Below are 17,950 nucleotides of genomic sequence, written 5' to 3'. Positions count from 1 at the left end.
ATCAAAAAACATAAATTTGACACCACAACACAGAAGAGATCAGGATGCAAATGGACAGCGGAGCGAAAGAAACAACACAGTGAACACATGAAGAAAATTTGGGCTCAGAAGAAACATAAACAATCATCATAAAGGAATTCAAGTTCAAACGATCTCTTAAATGGGAATAGTCGAAAATAATAATAATAATAATAGAAGCGCATAGAACAGAAAGTTAGTCTCTCTCCAAAAATATCCCGCTAAATCCGTTTAACACCGCCTGTAGCTCGATAAAGTCCTGAATTCGGTAGGAAAAATATTCCACAAGTTTCTTTAGGTATACAATAACCAGCTGAAGCTACTTCACTCTTGAGCTAGCAATGAAGCTACTTACTGATGCAGGGATGGCAACGTAGACTTCTCACTTACGACAAAAAAAAAAAAAGTAAGTGTGTGTGTGTGTGTGTGTGTGTCGTATTTTATATTGACGGGAGGGGGGTGATCGGGGTGGCCGCAGTAAATAAAAATGAGGTTATCTAAATCTACTTTGCATCATCCAACTGCAGTACATCGCAGGCAGCATAGTGAATCAAGTTCGAAACGAATAGAGTTCAAACCCATGTCCAGGCATCGTAATTTTTCTCAAATAGCTTTATGAATCTGCCTTTAGTTGGCATGGAACACATAATATTTATATCTGCACTACAAAATATAACTTGTTTAGAACTTATCAGTTAGTGTGGCATACATGTAGGGCGCAATTGTCGCTTTTCCATGTGAACGCTGCCGTATGTTTTCGTGACTGACGTGGCTGACAGTTACTTTCTCAATGAATGGTCGTACAAGAAATTCAGTCTCGGGTACACTAACATTTTTAGTCTTGTAACATACACGATTTGTAATAGAATACGAATAAATATTTAAGTCCCAACTCGTATCGATAGTAAAGTAGCTGTGGTCTTAATTAATACAGAAGCGGCAAAAACCGTCGTTCAGAGACGACAAAAGAAACTGACCCGTTACATCAATAAAATTCGTATGTATTCTGCGCAAGTGACAATTCCTTCTCAATTACATGTCTCTGCTTCACCCGCAGATTCTCCTGCATACGTCGGCAAGTCTTCGAAAGAGGCGGTGAATGGTTATGAAGCTGTTTCATCAATTTCGTCTGCTGGCGCAGCTGCGCTGCACAGGGTTCCAAAGCCCATGTAACAAAGATGACCCATAGTGCAACACTTTAGAGCTGCTTCATCTTAAACGACATTGTTTGTTGTTATAATTATAAACATTAGCGACGTATCAATTAGTTTGCCAGTGTTCTTTCAATGTCTGACACTCAGTGGAGTGAAGTTGTGCAGTAAATTTTTCATCAGTCGTTATAGGGTGTGTGGTTCATCTTTATGTCGAAGTGCCGTACAGAAGCCCGTCGAAGTTTAGTTGGTGTGTAGCTGTGTTGCGGTGGAGGTCTTGTCATGTAAAAGCTAAACGCAGGTAGTGTGGTGAAGCCGTATCACTGAAAATGAAACATAGTAATAATACGAAGTATGAGAAACTGTCGCAGGCACGTGCCGACAAGTGCTATGAAGACTCGGTAGGAAGCCCAGAAAGTGGAAGTATAAATTTAAGTGAAGTGAGTGGTCTGGCAGAAGTAGGACTCAACGATATTGATTAGTGCATGTGAAAGTTTTTGCCACACTTATTGAAAATAATACTTCGTGCTTACATAATTTTCGTTTTATCGTTCGTTGACATCAGTATCAGCTAGGGAAGCAGCGAAAAAGTGTGTCGCAAAAGTTATTGGTCTACATGCATTTGTAGTTAATCAATAACAATGCTGATTGATGTGTTGCATATGATTGACAGTAAAAATTAGTAGGAAGAGCACGAATCTAGGTTAATTTATCGAGCACATGCATGAAGTAAGTCTGTGTGCGGCATATGTAGCATTTTTGCCGAAGAGTAGTTAGCTTTGTTTTTAGCAATTTTTTTCCTAACTTTAAAAAAAGTTTTCCCTCTGAGTACATGAATTTTTCAGTGCCGCACTCCGCAGCCAAAAGAAATTTAGAAGATGAAATTGCGCCTGAATCGTATTTTCTGGTAAATTCGTGCCGCTCCATGAATAAACGCGCCCCTCTGCTGCATGTATTGTAGCTATTAGCATGAAGTGGAACGTTACACTTACTGCGTTGACAGTATCTCATTCAGCCATGCCGTATGTCATCAACCGATTATCGAGAAGTATACAATGTCTGTATGTCATACGTACTCATGTGTTTACAGTTTTCCGTCCTTTTCTGCTCTTCTCGAAAAAAGAAAAAAAAAAAACGGACAGTAACTACAGACTTGCAACTGTTAGCTTTAGATACGTTTGGATGTATCGATGAATTTTAGTAGCTAGTGCTATTCTTTCCTTGTCTCTTTCTAATACTCTCCAAACTTGTACCGTTAGTTCCATTCAGTATCCATTTTTATGTGAAAGCTTTCTACTTCACACTGAATTTGAAAATGTATCAGTGTGTGGCGAATATGAAGAATCTCATCTCTCCCATGTATCAGCTTCATTCAGTTCTTACGTGATCCGGAAAATTTGCGGCTGTGAGCGCTTTGGAAGTATGGCTTTCCAGCATATGCAGACAGGCATTTACTTCTGAGCTGTCCACAAACGTATAAATGTTTACTTCTGTTTTCATATTCCATCAATAGCGTCATCCTGGTATATTCATTATCATTTTATCAATGTGTATTGAACTCTTCATTATTGCGAGACAAAACTAGATGTCTGGAAACTGCCACTTAATGTTAATCCAAGTATAAACAGCTTTGAATGTATGTGTAGAATAAATATTTTCATTTAGCAGATTCTATGTTATTTGAAAAATCATTTGTTGCTGACTTTGTATGTGATATTAGGCCTATGTGGTTTACAGTAGGACAGTTGGATGCACAATGTAATTTTTTTTTTTTTTACTTTATTTTTATATAGGGGCCTAAACTCATTTGTGAATTGCAAAACATACATACCACTATGCCGTTGTTTTGTAGACTAGAAGAAATTGAAGGCAGTATCGTCTGTTTTTCATTCAGGAACTGTCAGTCTGTTTTGTGTCATTGGCAATGAGTCATACATTGTGCATTTTTGTGTTTAGAAACTTGAGTCTTATGGTGTTAGTAATCTCTTGTGTTTTCTTGCTCATTTGGTTGCTTCAACATGAGAAGGCAGACTTTCAGGGATGATGAATTTGTTTTTAATGACAATATTAGATAAGCAAATTTGCAACTTGGCTGGAAATTGAGAGATCAACCAGTGAAAGTTACACACAAGACAAAACACTCGGTACATAAGCTCTATAAGATATATGCATTGAAATTATCATTCTTATGCATTAACTTATCAGCATAAAAAAAAAAGATGTCATAAGGTCTGTGAAGTGTACACTCTCCAGCATCGTGGTTTTTGCTGTGAATGTCGCCTGCTCTTTATAATTTCATGTGTAATGTGTTGTACTTATTCACCTAGGTTGTATTTTTTAAAGCATATATCAAGCTAATGTGTGGCTCTTGTTTTGGCATTTTTTGTCAACGTTATGAACATCTGCATGTTTTTCTCTTTTTGTAGTTTGTCTTGCCCGCACTTTTCACTATTTATTTCACATTGATCACCATTAATTGATATTAAATACGTAATGTTTGAGTTTTACCATTCCCAGTTTTCTTTTATGAATGGGAACTCTAGCTTCCTTGGCAATTGTAAATTTAAAGGGAGGTGAGCAGTTGTGCCTGAATATGAAGCTTGTGACTCATTTAATTGGTTTACTTGTTATTTCATTTAATTTCTTTGCATGTATAGTTCTTACTGCTTCTGGCGACAATGATGCTATTATTATCTCACTGCTCAGGTGGATGAGCACTACATGTGGCTCATAACAAATGAGGCGAGCACTCTCGGCACTGAGGAGGTGGCAGCACGGCTGCGCACCGACCTTCGGACTGGCCTCCGATGGCGGGAGGCAGAGCTTCGGAGGCAGCTGACTGGCTATAATGAACTGACTGTCAAAGAAGAGGAGCCTACATGGAAGAAATACATTGAACAGGTATGTTGTATTGCTTACTTCTTTATTTCCAGTCTTTATCTACCTGTACCTGGATAGTATTTTTATGCTGTGTATCGATTTTCCTCGCCACCTTTCTATTCTTGCTTCTAACTTGGTACACTCTGAGGAGAGCACCAGCACTAAATCACTAAACAGTAACAGTGAAACTGAACCTGAAAAAGACAAAATAGGCTACTCAATTCCAGTTCATTTAGAGAAGTTTGGAGTGTTTCCATTTACCAATTACAGCATCAGTGTGGTACTGAAAGACCTAGAAAGAATAGAAATAATAGAATGAGGGAAAAGTAACCAATCATTGTACAATGGAAATGTTGTTGTACGTATACTGTATCTTCTAGCTATGACCCAATAAGGTTCTGTGAGTTGTGTGATTGGGTCTCTCTCTATTAATTTCATACGTATTAAAAGGAGTTATTGCAAGTAACCAGTGTGACACATGTTAGAGTATGCATTATGTCACTTCAATTATTGTCCAAAAATATAATATGAATAGATAAAAAATTTACTCAGCCAGCAAAGGGAGGAAAAAATACATATGAAAGGTATTGAAATATACAACGTTTTTGAGGCAGTGCCTCTTTCTGGCTGCAGGGTTGAAGGGAAAGGACTGGCAAGGTTTAAGAAATGTGGAGGGTTATGGAAAAGTTGCCCAGAACCCCAGCTCAGGGAAGACTTGCTGGATGAGATGAGAAGGAAAGAATGGTAGTTTGTCACTTCACTGGACAGTATTTGAAAAACTGAGAACATAAAAGTAAAAGATAGGGTAATGAGTAAGACGTATTACTGAAAGAAACAATGTGCAAGAGTTCCTAAGAGTGGAAAGCTATGTTCATTATACAAGGTAGACAGGCAAAGGGGGGAGGGGGGGGGGAGAAAGGTATAGAAAAAGAAAGGGGAGCAAAGAAAAGGAATTGTTACTGAAAAGAAATGCTGTGACCACAGAAACTAATGTAAATCTAGACCAGGTGGGTGGCGAGAACCAAGCACATGTAATAATGCCAGGTCCCACTTATGCAGTTCTGAGATACTGGTGTTAGGAGATAGAATAAAGACGGCACATGTCGTAAAACAGGCACCGAGGGCATGACTGTCATGTTGTTGAATATGCTCTCAGACAGCATATTGTGTGTTACCAATATACACCCCTGTCTGTGTTCATTCATCCTAATTGATAAGTTGGTGATACTCATACCCATGTAGAAGGGCAAACAGTGTTTACATAACAGCTGGTATATGAAGTGTCATTTCACAGAAGGCTCTTCCTTTTATAATATGTTTTGCAGTCACAAGGATGGTATAGAAGGCGTTGGACAAGTTTTACAGTGGGGTCATAACAGGGATAGAAGCTACAGAGTAGGGTAACTGGGGGAGAAGGGACCACAGGGTCTGACCAGGATAGTGTGGAGATTGGGGGGGGGGGGGGGGGGATCCAGGTGATGTGGGAAAAAATCACAAAGACTGGGGCTCATTTGAAGGCATTATTTTAAGAAGTGGTAACCTTGTTGAAGTAACTGAGTAATGCATTCAAGACCAGGATATTACTGAGTACTCGTATGTTTTTTTTCTTTTTGGGAGGATCAGAAATACCAGTAAATCTCATTTTGAGCCAGGCTGACAGTATAATTACATAGTGAGAATGGGGGTGTACTGCATAAAGAATCTGCATCTGAAAAAGTACATTGCCTTGAATTCCAAGGCTGTGTGGGAGGGAATGTTTGACGTGAAAAGGATGACAACTGTCAAATGTAAGTACTATTGTCTGTGGGTTTACTGTAAAGGTAAGTGCTAGCTGACCCTCAGTGGGGATGAGGTCAAAATCAAGGACAGTGGCATGAGATTTGGAATAGGACCAGTGAAATTTAACTGTGAGAATGTACTTTATTCAGAGATTTCAAAAATTTCAACAGGTCAGTCTCACAAGCCCATATGGCACAAATGCCATCGGCGTATCTAAACCAAACCAAAGGTTTATGGATGCCAGGAAAGCCCCCTCCAAATGAGTTATGAAAAGAGTGGCATAGGAAGGAACCATCGTGGTTCCCATGGCTGTACCCGCAATCTGTTTGCATGTCTACCCCTCAAAGGTAAAAGTAGTTGTTAGTATGTATGAAGTTGATGAAATTGAGCAGGTAGGACATCATAGGTTTAGAAGCAGGTGGACACTGACTAAGGTAATGTTCAACAGCAGACCATGTACATTGGGAATGTCGGCATAGCAGGAGGTGGCATCAGTGGTGAGAAGTAAGGTGTAGTGTGGGAATGGGCAGACGCAGATTTCATATGATCTAGGCCAGTGGTTTCCAACCTGAGAGGTTAGAGAGATTTATGGGGGACAAGGGGGGAGGGGAGGTGCAGACAACACAGAAGAAAGCAGAAATGTGCTGTCAGAAAGGTCAAAACTTTTATATTCTTATTACACTATGTGAATCTATTTTTTGTGAAGTTGGCAGAATCAGTTTTGCCTCACATGTTGCTGACACAACAGTCTTCAATCTGTATTCTCCATTCTTAACTCAATGTTACACCTGTTGGGCTGTGTAGAAGTAAATTGTATTTTATTGGTTCTGGATGTTGATTGAAAATCACTGCTAAAAGAAGATTGTGTAATGAAGAATATAATAATATGGATTTTAGTTTATTGGAAAAGACATATCAAACTACCACAGTGTGTTGTGTGTCATAAAGTCCTCAGTAACAATGCATTGTGGCCTGTGTCTGGAATGTCTCGTAACAGTTCACCCAGTGTTGAAAAATAAACCAAAAGACTCTTTAGTTGGAAAAATAAATTTTTTATGTTGCGTGAAACAGGACTCTACTGAGATCTTTCAGCAGGAAAACAAGAATGTTATTGAAGCATTATATGAAATTTCTCTCTTAATAGCAAAGACAAAAAACCCTCATACTATTGGTGAGATGTTAATGAAATCTTCCATTCTTAAAGCAACCAGAATTGTTTTTGGAGAAGGTAATCAGCGAAAGATGGACAAAACGTTACTTTCAAACACCAGGGTGCGTAGGACCAAAGAAGTGACCCTGAATGTGAAAGAACATCTAGTTGAAAGACTGAAACATTACAATTTTTTACCTTGCAGTGTAATGACTCCACTGATGTAGCTTAACAGTATCACTTAATACTATACTACTGATTTGCAGTTGAGAAGAAAATAATGGAAGTACTATTGTTTACTAAAAACATAGAAACGGCATCAAGAGGTTATTATGTACTTTCTGCTTTTAATGAATTCCTGGTTGAAAATCATTTGTTTTGGGACATTTACAGAAATTTGTTCATGTCTTGGCTTCCTAAGTATTGCCAAAGAAAACCATTCTAACATTTGTGACTCTCATTGTGTGATCCATGGACAAGCCTTAGCTTTACCTGAGAAGCTGAACACAGCACTTAAAGTCGCTATTGGCATAGATAATAAAATTTAGTCAAGTGATATGATGTTATTGTTGTACACCAATCTTTAATCTTTCATACACAAAGTCAGTGTCTTTTAAAGGGCAATATGCTTAGCAGCTGTATGAATTGAAATCAGACATAGTTCTGTTTCTTTTGAGTCAAGGGAACAATGAGCTTCATCATTCATTCACTTATGACAGCTTTATATTTTCCCAAGCCTACCTTGTAGACCTATCTGAAACCCTGAATAATCTGAATTTAAAAGTACAAGGTAGAAATAACACCGTAATAGATGCCAATGATGCCATAAGTGCCTTCTTGGAAAAGACACAACTATTGAAGTGTCGCCTGGATGCTCCCATTACTAACTTTTCGTCATTCCTAATTCCGTGAACTTCTAGATAGGCAACAGTGATTCCAATGAGTGGAGAGTTATCATCAACAAACATCTGGAAACACTTGAAATCTAAATTTCTCACTTGCCTTCAGTGGAGTGGCAGTGCAAATTAGCAAGGTCACCTGCCACCATTGATAAGCATGGACTTTCTGATGAAATACAAGAGTTGAATTGAAATGTGGGTAGAGTTTTAGATAAGTGTCAACAAATGGGGTTGGAAGAATTTTGGGCCCATTTCATTCTTATTTATCCAGGAATGGCGAGGCACTCGTAAAAGTCCTCATACAGTTCTCATCTATGTACCTATGTGAGACTGGATTCTCGATACTAACCATCATGAAAACAAAACACTGTAGTTGCCTTAATGTGGAGAGTGCTGTTAGATGTGTGTTAACTAGTTTTAAACCAAACATTCAGGAGAGAAACAATGTCAACCATCTCACTGATGTTCTGAACTTTTGTGATTCCCATCACATAAAAAAATGTTTCATGTGCATAGTGTATAGGTATTTAAGTAAGACATAAAGTCATTTCTGCTGTATTTCAACTGCCAAGTCCTTTCAAACACTACGGTTTTGTATTATTCTACCTTTGATAATCTTCTGTTACTAAAGTGAGGATTGCAGATTATTGTCAAATAAAGTTTTCAAAAGAAGCGATAAATAAAACTAAATAAATAAACAGACAAACATAGGGACATGAGATATTCTGAGATTGCAAAAAGGGATGCCCGGTAGAAAATGTTGGGAACCACTGATTTAGGAAATGGTTGGTCTCTTCAACATAGGAAGGGAAGTATTTGTCCTATAGGTTGCATGTTTTGATCAACCCAGGTAGACAGAGACATATAGTGAGTGCTTTGAAGCCAGCATCTATGGGATGGTCAAGGTTGTCCAGTTTGTGGATCTTAGGAAGAAGGCAAAAATTGTGTGTGTGGTTTGGGTAGGGTAAGAACTTATATGGATTGTGTTAGTAATCCCTGTGATGGGCCTGAGGTTTTAAGGGGGGACTCTAGTTCAGTTTTCAGCTGAGGGATGGAATTTTGGTGGCAGGTGCTGTACGTGGAAGTGCCAGAAAACTGGTTTAGAGCCATGGTTACATACTCTTATCGGTCAGGTCCACAATGGTAGATCTCGTCTGCCGGTTTAGAATAATGATGACGTCATCAATTTTTAAGGAACAAAAAGCCTGCATAGGGCACGTTAAGATCATGCTGCAGGGACGTGAGAAAGGGTGGCGAAGCACCGTTGGATGTTTGAAATTCTCAGATAACTTGCACGGAGTGTTGGTGAGGTAATTGTGGTGGATCAAGTTGGGATCTTGAATGAAACTGTTCAAAGCAGGGTTCAGTGTCAGGTCTGCTGTTAGAAAGGTTTGAGATTGGGCTGCAAAGTGATAATTTCAGTTAATGTGACATGTGAAGGAAAGTGGGTTCTTAACTAAAGCAACAAATTAAATGCAGGTTTAGGGCTGAAAGTGGAACATTTGGAGAATATGAATAATTCAGGAGGGGCTTAGATGAGAACTCGCTACTATTGTGGCTGGTTCATGTGATTGTGGGTTGCCATTACTCTGCGAGGCAGTGGTGAAGGCTGGGGGATGTTCAGCGAGTTGGCCAAGCTGTGTTTGTAGGAGACAAGTGATGGCTGATGATGTGGCTGTTTATGGCACTGGAGTGAGAACTGGGATGGAAACATCACTGTTGAAGTAGTTTAGGAAAAGACAGGATAGTTTTCTGAGGTGGTGTCAGGCCTGTTGTTGCAGTTTGTAGTTGGCTTGGCTGATGATCGAAGTAAACATGAGAGACAGATAACTGCAATATTTTATAGGAGGACAGAACTCTGGAGGAGGAAATTGACAGATGAGATATATAGCTCACAATTAGCTGGGTAAGTGCAATAGATTGCCATATTTGAAACTGTAAAATGGGAGGTGAGGAGTGGGATTACATCCAGAATTAAGGACATTCTAAGGTAGACCTTTGGGGATATTTTCACAATGTCCCGGTCAGACACTATGCTCCTTCTGCATCCATTTCCCCACCCTGTGACTCCTAGATTTTACCCCTGTGACCATCCCCACTGTAAGACTTGCCCAACGCACCCACCTGCCACCACCTACACCAGTCCTCTTAACTGGCAAAACATACTACAAAGGGAAGAGCCACTTGTGAAATCACCCATCTCATGTACCAGCTGATATGTAAATACTGTTCACCCTTCTACATTGGTTTGACTGTCACCAAGCTATCAGTTAGGATGAATAGGGACAGGTGGGGGGAGGGGGGGGGGAGTGTATACTGGCAACACAATATCCTATTGCAGAGCACGCTCAAAACCATGACAGTCATGCAGTCATACCCTCAATGCCTGTTTCACACCACACGTGCCATCTCGATTCTCTGGTATTGCAGAACTGTGCAGGTGGCATTAAGACATGCTTGGTTCTCACCACCCACCTGGCCTAGATTTATATTACTTTTGTGTGGTCGCAGCATTTCTTTTCAGTAACAGTTCCTTTTCTTTGTTCCCTAGTATTTTACAATATCTTTATTGTGTTGCCTGTCAGTTCTTTTTTTTTTTCTGTTCTTCTCGCCTGTCTGCATTGTGTAATGCACATAGCTGTCCACTCACACTGACTCTTGCACACTTTTTTTCAGTAATCTGTCTTACTTATTACCCTGCATTTTACATTTAAGTTCTTAGGTTCTCAAATATTGTCCGATTCAGGCACAATCAGTCTGTCTTTATTTCTCATGCTGTCCAGTAACTCTTTCCAGACCTGGATTCTGGGAAACTTTTCCATACGTCTCCCACTTTCCTAAACGTTGCCAGTCTTTCTTGTTCATCTGTCTTTCTTTCGCTTCAGCCCTTCTGCCAAAAGGAGCTATTTTTTCTGAAACTTGCACATTTCCATATCTTTTATAATTGCATGTTTTTTCATGACACCTCTTGGTGAGTAGATTGTGTGTCTGCCTAAATTATATTACTTTCAAGATTTTTTGTATATTGCTGGATCCAATAATTGAAGTTCCACAATATTTCAGTGAATAACCACTCTGACATAACTAGGTGGTGCTGATGGAATGATATGTGTACTATGTTCTGACGATTGATGGTATTTATGCCTGCTGGTCCGGAGGTTGGGCCTTGATTGGCCACTTGCTGTGCTCGGTGGGGGGGGGGGGGGGGGGGGGTGCAGCTGCAGTGATGGGTGGAAAACTCAGTTGCCTTCTGCCCATCATCCCTGTGACATTTTGCTTCCAGATGTCGCATTTTGATGGAGTTTTGTATTGGCTTGCGTGCCTTGCTCATTTGGAAGCCCAGGTCCCTGTTGATAAAATTATCAGGTATTTGGCTTCTTTGGGAAAGGAGTCCCAAAATTTATCAGCGGTAGCAGAATGTGGCATCTGGATGTGAGATGCGACATAGACAACAGGCGCAAGGCTACTGAGACTCTCGCCACCATAGCCCTCACCACAGCCACACGACCTCCCACCACTGAGCATTGCATGGGGCCAGCGAGGCCCAAATTTGGGACCGGCTGGAATACATAATGCTAGCATACAGTGGTCGCACTATTTCATCAGAACTGCGTGATGATGGTGGAATGATTATTTGCTGAAATATCACGGAACTTTGGTGATAGGATGTGGCAGCACAGCTGAGAATCTTGGCAGCAGCATGTACATGGGGAAAGCCTAAAATCACATACAACCATTGTATAATTCAAGTGTTGTGTGGTATAAATGTGGTAAGGGAAGTTCTGGCAGAATGTAAATAATTTGGAGTAAAGGAGACCTCTCACTGAATGGTAGCAGTGCTGAGTTGCTGATACACACACAAAAAAAGTGAATGCTTTTCTAGTTCTCATATGAATCCTTTAATGAGCTACAGCACACATGCTAGTGAAGTTTTAATTCTTGTTTTTATTTGCCTATTGACGACTCGAAGCTTCTACTATTTTGTGAGTGGTCTTGTTTACTCCCAAATTATTAACATTCATTGGCTAAGGAGTTACGTAGGTAGAAATCATCCATGCCTTAACTTCCAAGTGTGTCGTCTGCAGCAAGAGATGACATGTAAGGCAGAAAAATAGTCTTTTAAGCCACAGACCAAATCCCAAGAAACAGAAATCACCTAGGTGATAGAAATTGTCAAGAAAGCTTCAATTTTATGACATCTAATAATTGTTTACAAAATAATTTAATATTTGTAATCCAGCTTAAAATTGGAGTCATTGGGGTTGTAGAATGTAATAACTGGTGGATAGAAACACACAAAGTAAAGGTGACTGTTCCTGAACGTTCTTGGGTGGTTGCTATTCAGAAACTATTGAACACACATGCTTTTTATGCTGTAATGCCTGGTACAGACAACTTTGACAGTTGCAAGACCAGAAATCTGTTGGAAGAAATGTGATTGAAGTTAGTTTTTTCTTTCTTCTTCACGTTCTTCGTCTCCTGTGGATCATATTCATGACAGTTCACCATGATGTGAAGTTTGTCAGTAAGTTCACAAAGATATGTTTTCCACATTTGCATAATTGATATTTTTATCTTGATCTACAACAAAAACTGATAACTGTAAACCAACCGTGTACATACTATCTACTCAGAAATTCGTCTATGAAGAAGAAGAGTTGTCAAGTAGATATTAATTTAATTTGTTTTTACAACTGTCTGTTAACACCTTTAATTTACTAGGGAGGTGGTCAAATATGTTTATTGCTTCATACTTTGCTCCTTTCTATGCAGGGGTAAGGTTAAGTTGTGACTAGTGGAGGCTGAAATTGTTCATAGTGTTATATTTGTAAATTCTAGTACTATTTGCAAATAATGCCTGATTCTGCACAACAAACTTCATGAGTGAGTTAATGCGTTGGGGGGCTGCTGTTAGTATGCCTAAGTTTTTAAACAACAGTCTTCAGAAAAGTATAGATTGCAACTCAGCATAAAGATAGCACATTGAGTTGCATACAAGCACAACAAAAAGACTTACAGTTTTCAGCCAGCCAATGCATTCTTACACACACACACACACACACACACGTGCCATCTCCAGCAGCTCAGATCGAGCTGCTGTACTTTTGCGCCATGTGAGTGTGTGTTTTTTCTTTTCTGAAGAACATGTTGATGAAAACTAAATACATAAGTCTTTTCGTTATGCCTGTCTGCAACTCATTGTGTCATCTTTATGGTGAGTAGCAGTGTATTCAATTACTAATATTGTTGATATTTCAGTCTGTAGTTTTCCATTTTTTAATTTTTTAAACAGTAATCTACATAAAGTTCAGGGATGGACACAAGATACTGTATTACCAATTCAGCACATTTTCAAGTGCAATGAGTACTTTGTGTCTTTAATAGAATTGCACCAGAAAATTATTCCATATGACATAAAACAATGCAAGTATACAAAGAAAGCTAATATTCCAATGCTTTTACCGCCAACATTAGCAATGATACACAGAGGAAATGTTGCTGAACTAAAGCTTTTGATTAGATTTACAACGTGTGATTAAATCTGTAGGCCTATACTTTCTGAGTTGGTAGCTGGGCATATAATTTACACTTCTGGAACTCCATAAATTTGCCAGACACATTCTTTTGCAGCCACATAGAAAGTCATATGCTAGGCTGAACTGTAAACTTGCACACAACAATTTTAGTCTCTCTTATTATTTGCTTTTATTTTGGTTTTAGGAAACATTGACTATACATCCAGCAGTGGTTATAGCTTTACGTTTTTTGCATAAAAACTTTGAGTAAAGCAAAATGACAGATTACACTTAGCTTTGTGAATAATCACAGTGCATTATTATGACCAGGTTGTCTCCATAAAATCACTTGAGCCATGTGGACCTATAGTACTAAATTTAAATCTGTACTGTATATCAGCTTCTTTTAAGTATGCTGTTATCAAATTGTACTTGTTTACATGGAATCTATAGATGAAGGATGTAACAGCTGTAAGTAGGGGAAAAACCCCTTGCAACCAGTTTCCTCTATGGTAATTCTTGTACTTCCCTTGAACAAAGTGGCACTGTGGTTAGCACACTGGACTTGCATTTAAGAGGGTGATTGGGTTCAAATCCGGGTCCGACTATACGGACTCAAGTTTTCTGTTATTTCCCTAAATCACTGCTGGCAAAAGCCACGATGGTGCCTTTGAAAGGACACCGCCAGTTTCCTTCCCTGTCATTGAAACCATCCTAGCTTGTGCTCCATGTCTAATGATCTCAATATCAACAGGATGGTAAACCCTAACCTTCATTCCTTCTTTCTTGTGCTTCCTTGTACTTAGTGCATGCCAGTAGTACATGATTCACATCGGCCATGTCTGATCCTGATCACAGCTTACAGAAATTATAATTTTTATACAATGTGATTATGTGGGGTAACATTCTTGTCTGAGCCTTATACGAATGAGGTACCTCTTGTGTCATTTACTTAACTTCACATACTTGAACCACTGCTGAGGAGAGATGTCTGGTTGAGTAGCTGCTAAGTGTCTGCTCTTATGTTGCTGACACCATAACCTCCAGATGTCACACACTCATATCGGTACCAAATGTTGTGTGTGCGTGTTGATAGAGTATCAACAAAAACACCAATTTAGTTTGTATTGTGTGCTGTTGTCCAGTAGAACGTGTGTAAATTGTAATTAAAAGTAAAACCAGAACTATGGAGTAGAGGAAAAGTGTATTTATGAGGTCTTGATACAAAGATCTCTGGTAGGTGAATTGGCAGAGTGTCAGATCATCATACTAAAAGTCCCAGGTTCGAAACCACCTGCTGGCAATTATTTGTTTTTTTTTTTTTTAACAGTTTGTGTGAAATTGTTACATGGGAGAAATTTTTTCTGATGTGTAAAAGGGCATTCCGTAGTTTGTAGCAGTGTTCTTTTGGCAGTCTGCTTTTGTTTCATTAGTTGAAAGCAGCAAACCTATTGCATACATTTGTATAGATAACACCACACCTATCTATGTAAATGTACCCAATAGGTTTGCTACTTTCAACTAACGAAGTGAAAGCATACTGCCTAAAGAACATTGCTACAAACTACGAAACATCCTTTTACACATCAGAAAGAAATTCTCCCATATAACAGTTTCACGTGTAAACTGTTAAAGATTGCCAGCTGGCAGTTTCAAACTTGGGACTTTTAGTATGATGTTGTAACGACCTACCACAGAAGTTCATCATCCTAGCTCACAGATAAGGTTTCATACTCCGTAGTTCTGGTGTTACTTTTTATTACCATTTACACATTCTACTGGACGACAACACACAGCATGAACTAAATCGGTGTTATGGTTGATACCCTATCGACACACATCATTTGGTGCCAATCTGAGTGTCTGATGTCTGAAGGTTTGGGTGTGTGACACACTTGCTATTCGTGGTTCCACTCATGTTAAGCAGATATCTTGATATTAGGTTTGAAATCACTATGAGCAATTGGTGGTAGACAAAATTGTCCTTCAGTAATCTGCTTCTTTGCTAAGTGGTAGACTATTTCATGTCTTAAAATTCTGTATTGTCCTTTTGTCTAGCATGTGGAAGTGTGGGTCATCTTTAAAACATTGTGGTTTTTTGCTGGAGTGTTGTAGTGGCAAAAGAGAGGTGAAAAAATTTTATGAGCAACCACTGGAAGTAACGAACGCTGATTTACTTCTGCAGACAATGTAGAATATACTTCTGCAACTAGCTTTGCATGTCCCTATTTTCTTAAATTTAATACTTGATTGAAAAGAAAACCATTTGTAATAGACAGCGTTACGTATTTGAAGGTGGCTGGATAAAGAATCATCTGGGACATGGTTAATTGTAGTTTTTCTGCTGGTGTGATGGAGAGCAACTGTTGACCAGTGAAATTTTAATAAGTAGTGTAGGTTATATACTATTTTTTTATGACTTAATGCTGCGCAGAGTGGCCTTGCAGTTTGAGGCGCCATCTCACAGATTGCGCGGCCCCTCCTGCAGGAGGCTCGAGTCCTCCCTCAGGCATGGGTGTGTGTGTTGTTCTTAGGATAAGTTAGTTTAAGTAGTGTGTAAGTCTAGGGACCGATGACCTCAGCAGTTTGGTCCCTTAGAAATTCACACGCATTTTATGACTTAATACAGTTGCAAAAAATGATATGTAACCTGTATTACTTCTATAACTGTGATCACATGAAAATGAGACCTAAAAGCAAAAAAGGCAGCTGTTGGCATGCAAAGCAGCTTCCAGTCACAAATACAGGACCAGTAGGTTTTTCAAGGGCATCTTACACCATTTTTGTGCAAAATAGTGGCATGTTCAGATGCCGATAATTGAAGTGGACGCGGTCATGTATCCTTCTCTTAAAAGTAGACCACAAAGCCTCAGTAATATTGGGGTCTGGTGATTGATGGCCAGGGAAGATATGCGAGCTGTGTGTATGGTGGTCCTATTGCCTTGGAGCACAATGTCACGATGGGTGAACTGGGAAGGTCATACATGGATTATGTACCATGGGATCGACCTGATCAACCAAATTGGTAAGTCCTAGCAATAATGTGACATTGCAGAGGAACCATAAGGCCCATCAAATGCTGCAGTATGCCTGCCCAAATTATCTACGAATCCCTGCCATGTTTGACATTCTCCATGTAAACTCAGTTAGAAGAACAGTGTGAAACAAGACTCAACACACTGAGTAAATGGCTTTCCTCCTTTTCATGCTAGTCCATGTTTTATAGCTTCGGCATGATGGTTTCCTGTTACGGGTATTTGCATCATGTGTGGTTTTGGAATTCTAGCTTTCCCTACATTACCCAGCCGGTGGAGCTCTCTTCATGTTGTTCTAGTGCTGACAAGATTCACGAGTGTGACATTCAGTTCTGCAGTGACCTTCGCAGCTCTCATCCTGTTACTTTTGTCACAATCCTCTCCTATGCTCACGATACTGTCACTCAACACACACTTTCTTCTGTGTTGTGACTTAACAGATAATTTTCTGCTTTCCCGGTGTGCGGTATAATTCTTTGATGCAGTGTCTTCTGAAATATCAAACACTTCAGCAACATTGATGGAAGCACTCGCTATAAGAGCACCAACAATTTGCCCGTGTTCAAATCCACTTAGCTCTGACATATTGCACTTACGACTACACAGAACACTGGTCTGATCATGATTAACATTTGCAACATATTGAGGACTTTGCGTTGGTGCCATTCTTTGTCAAATACAATGACACCACCTACAGGCTTGACTATTATCTGCATTTATGTTCAAGTGTGCATTCCTCATAGTGTTTCCTATTCTTTTCCAGCCTTTGTAATCACAGTGATGATTTTAATTTGTTGTTGACATTTATTTATTTAATGATAGCAAAGTGGAATTAATCCAACCAAATCAAGAAAAAAGGCATGGATGGCCTGCAAAAACACTTTATGTTCAATTATGTTGTATTAATATGTATACTGATAAAACTGCAGAAGATACCACATAGTGTGGGCTTAGGTGGTAAAACAGCACTTTTTTCATTAACGAGTCTTCTATCTCTTCCAGTTCAAGAATCCTCTCATTTTGCTGCTATTGGCTTCAGCGGGAGTTAGTGTGTGTATGAAGCAGTTCGATGATGCTGTCAGCATAACAGTGGTATGTAATATGTTGCCAAATGTTAGGTGCATTTTTGGTTCAAACATTCTAACGTGTACCTGTAGCAGTATTATAATTGAGCTTACTCTATATTTTAGGCCATTCTCATCGTTGTCACGGTTGCATTTGTGCAAGAGTATCGCTCTGAGAAATCTCTAGAAGAACTAACAAAACTTGTTCCTCCATCATGCCATTGGTAAGTTCTCTCTGTTCATTTTCCAGTTAAAAATGTAATTTGTTTCAATGGAAATTTAAATTTTTAATTTTAAATGGTTGCATTTCCTTCCAGTCTCCGCGAAGGCCAACTGGAGACATTTTTGGCAAGAAATCTTGTACCTGGTGATATTGTTCATCTGAATGTTGGAGACAGAGTGCCAGCAGATATAAGACTCTTTGAGGTAAGTCTGTTTCTGTACCCATAAAACTGGTT

The 17,950-nt window shown here is 39.2% G+C and overlaps 1 protein-coding gene across 2 annotated transcripts in view; it reads left to right on the top strand.

Moving 5' to 3' along the window:
• The first annotated feature begins 1,433 nt into the window (after window positions 1-1,433).
• LOC126175076 (calcium-transporting ATPase type 2C member 1) overlaps window positions 1,434-17,950 on the top strand; it is an 84,126-nt gene continuing 67,609 nt past the window's right edge. The window contains exons 1-5 of one of the 2 annotated variants that reach the window (XM_049921603.1): window positions 1,434-1,609; window positions 3,876-4,070; window positions 17,431-17,520; window positions 17,619-17,716; window positions 17,810-17,918. In XM_049921603.1, coding sequence (XP_049777560.1) covers window positions 1,499-1,609; window positions 3,876-4,070; window positions 17,431-17,520; window positions 17,619-17,716; window positions 17,810-17,918 — 603 coding nt within the window. In that variant the 5' untranslated portion in view covers window positions 1,434-1,498. The remainder of the gene's footprint in view (window positions 1,610-3,875; window positions 4,071-17,430; window positions 17,521-17,618; window positions 17,717-17,809; window positions 17,919-17,950) is intronic. The other variant, XM_049921604.1, reaches the window with a different exon arrangement.

Source organism: Schistocerca cancellata, chromosome 3, assembly GCF_023864275.1.
Source record: "Schistocerca cancellata isolate TAMUIC-IGC-003103 chromosome 3, iqSchCanc2.1, whole genome shotgun sequence".
Classification (NCBI taxonomy): domain Eukaryota; kingdom Metazoa; phylum Arthropoda; class Insecta; order Orthoptera; family Acrididae; genus Schistocerca; species Schistocerca cancellata.
Note: the sequence above shows the minus strand (reverse complement) of the source record. Positions and strands in the feature narration are given on the sequence as shown.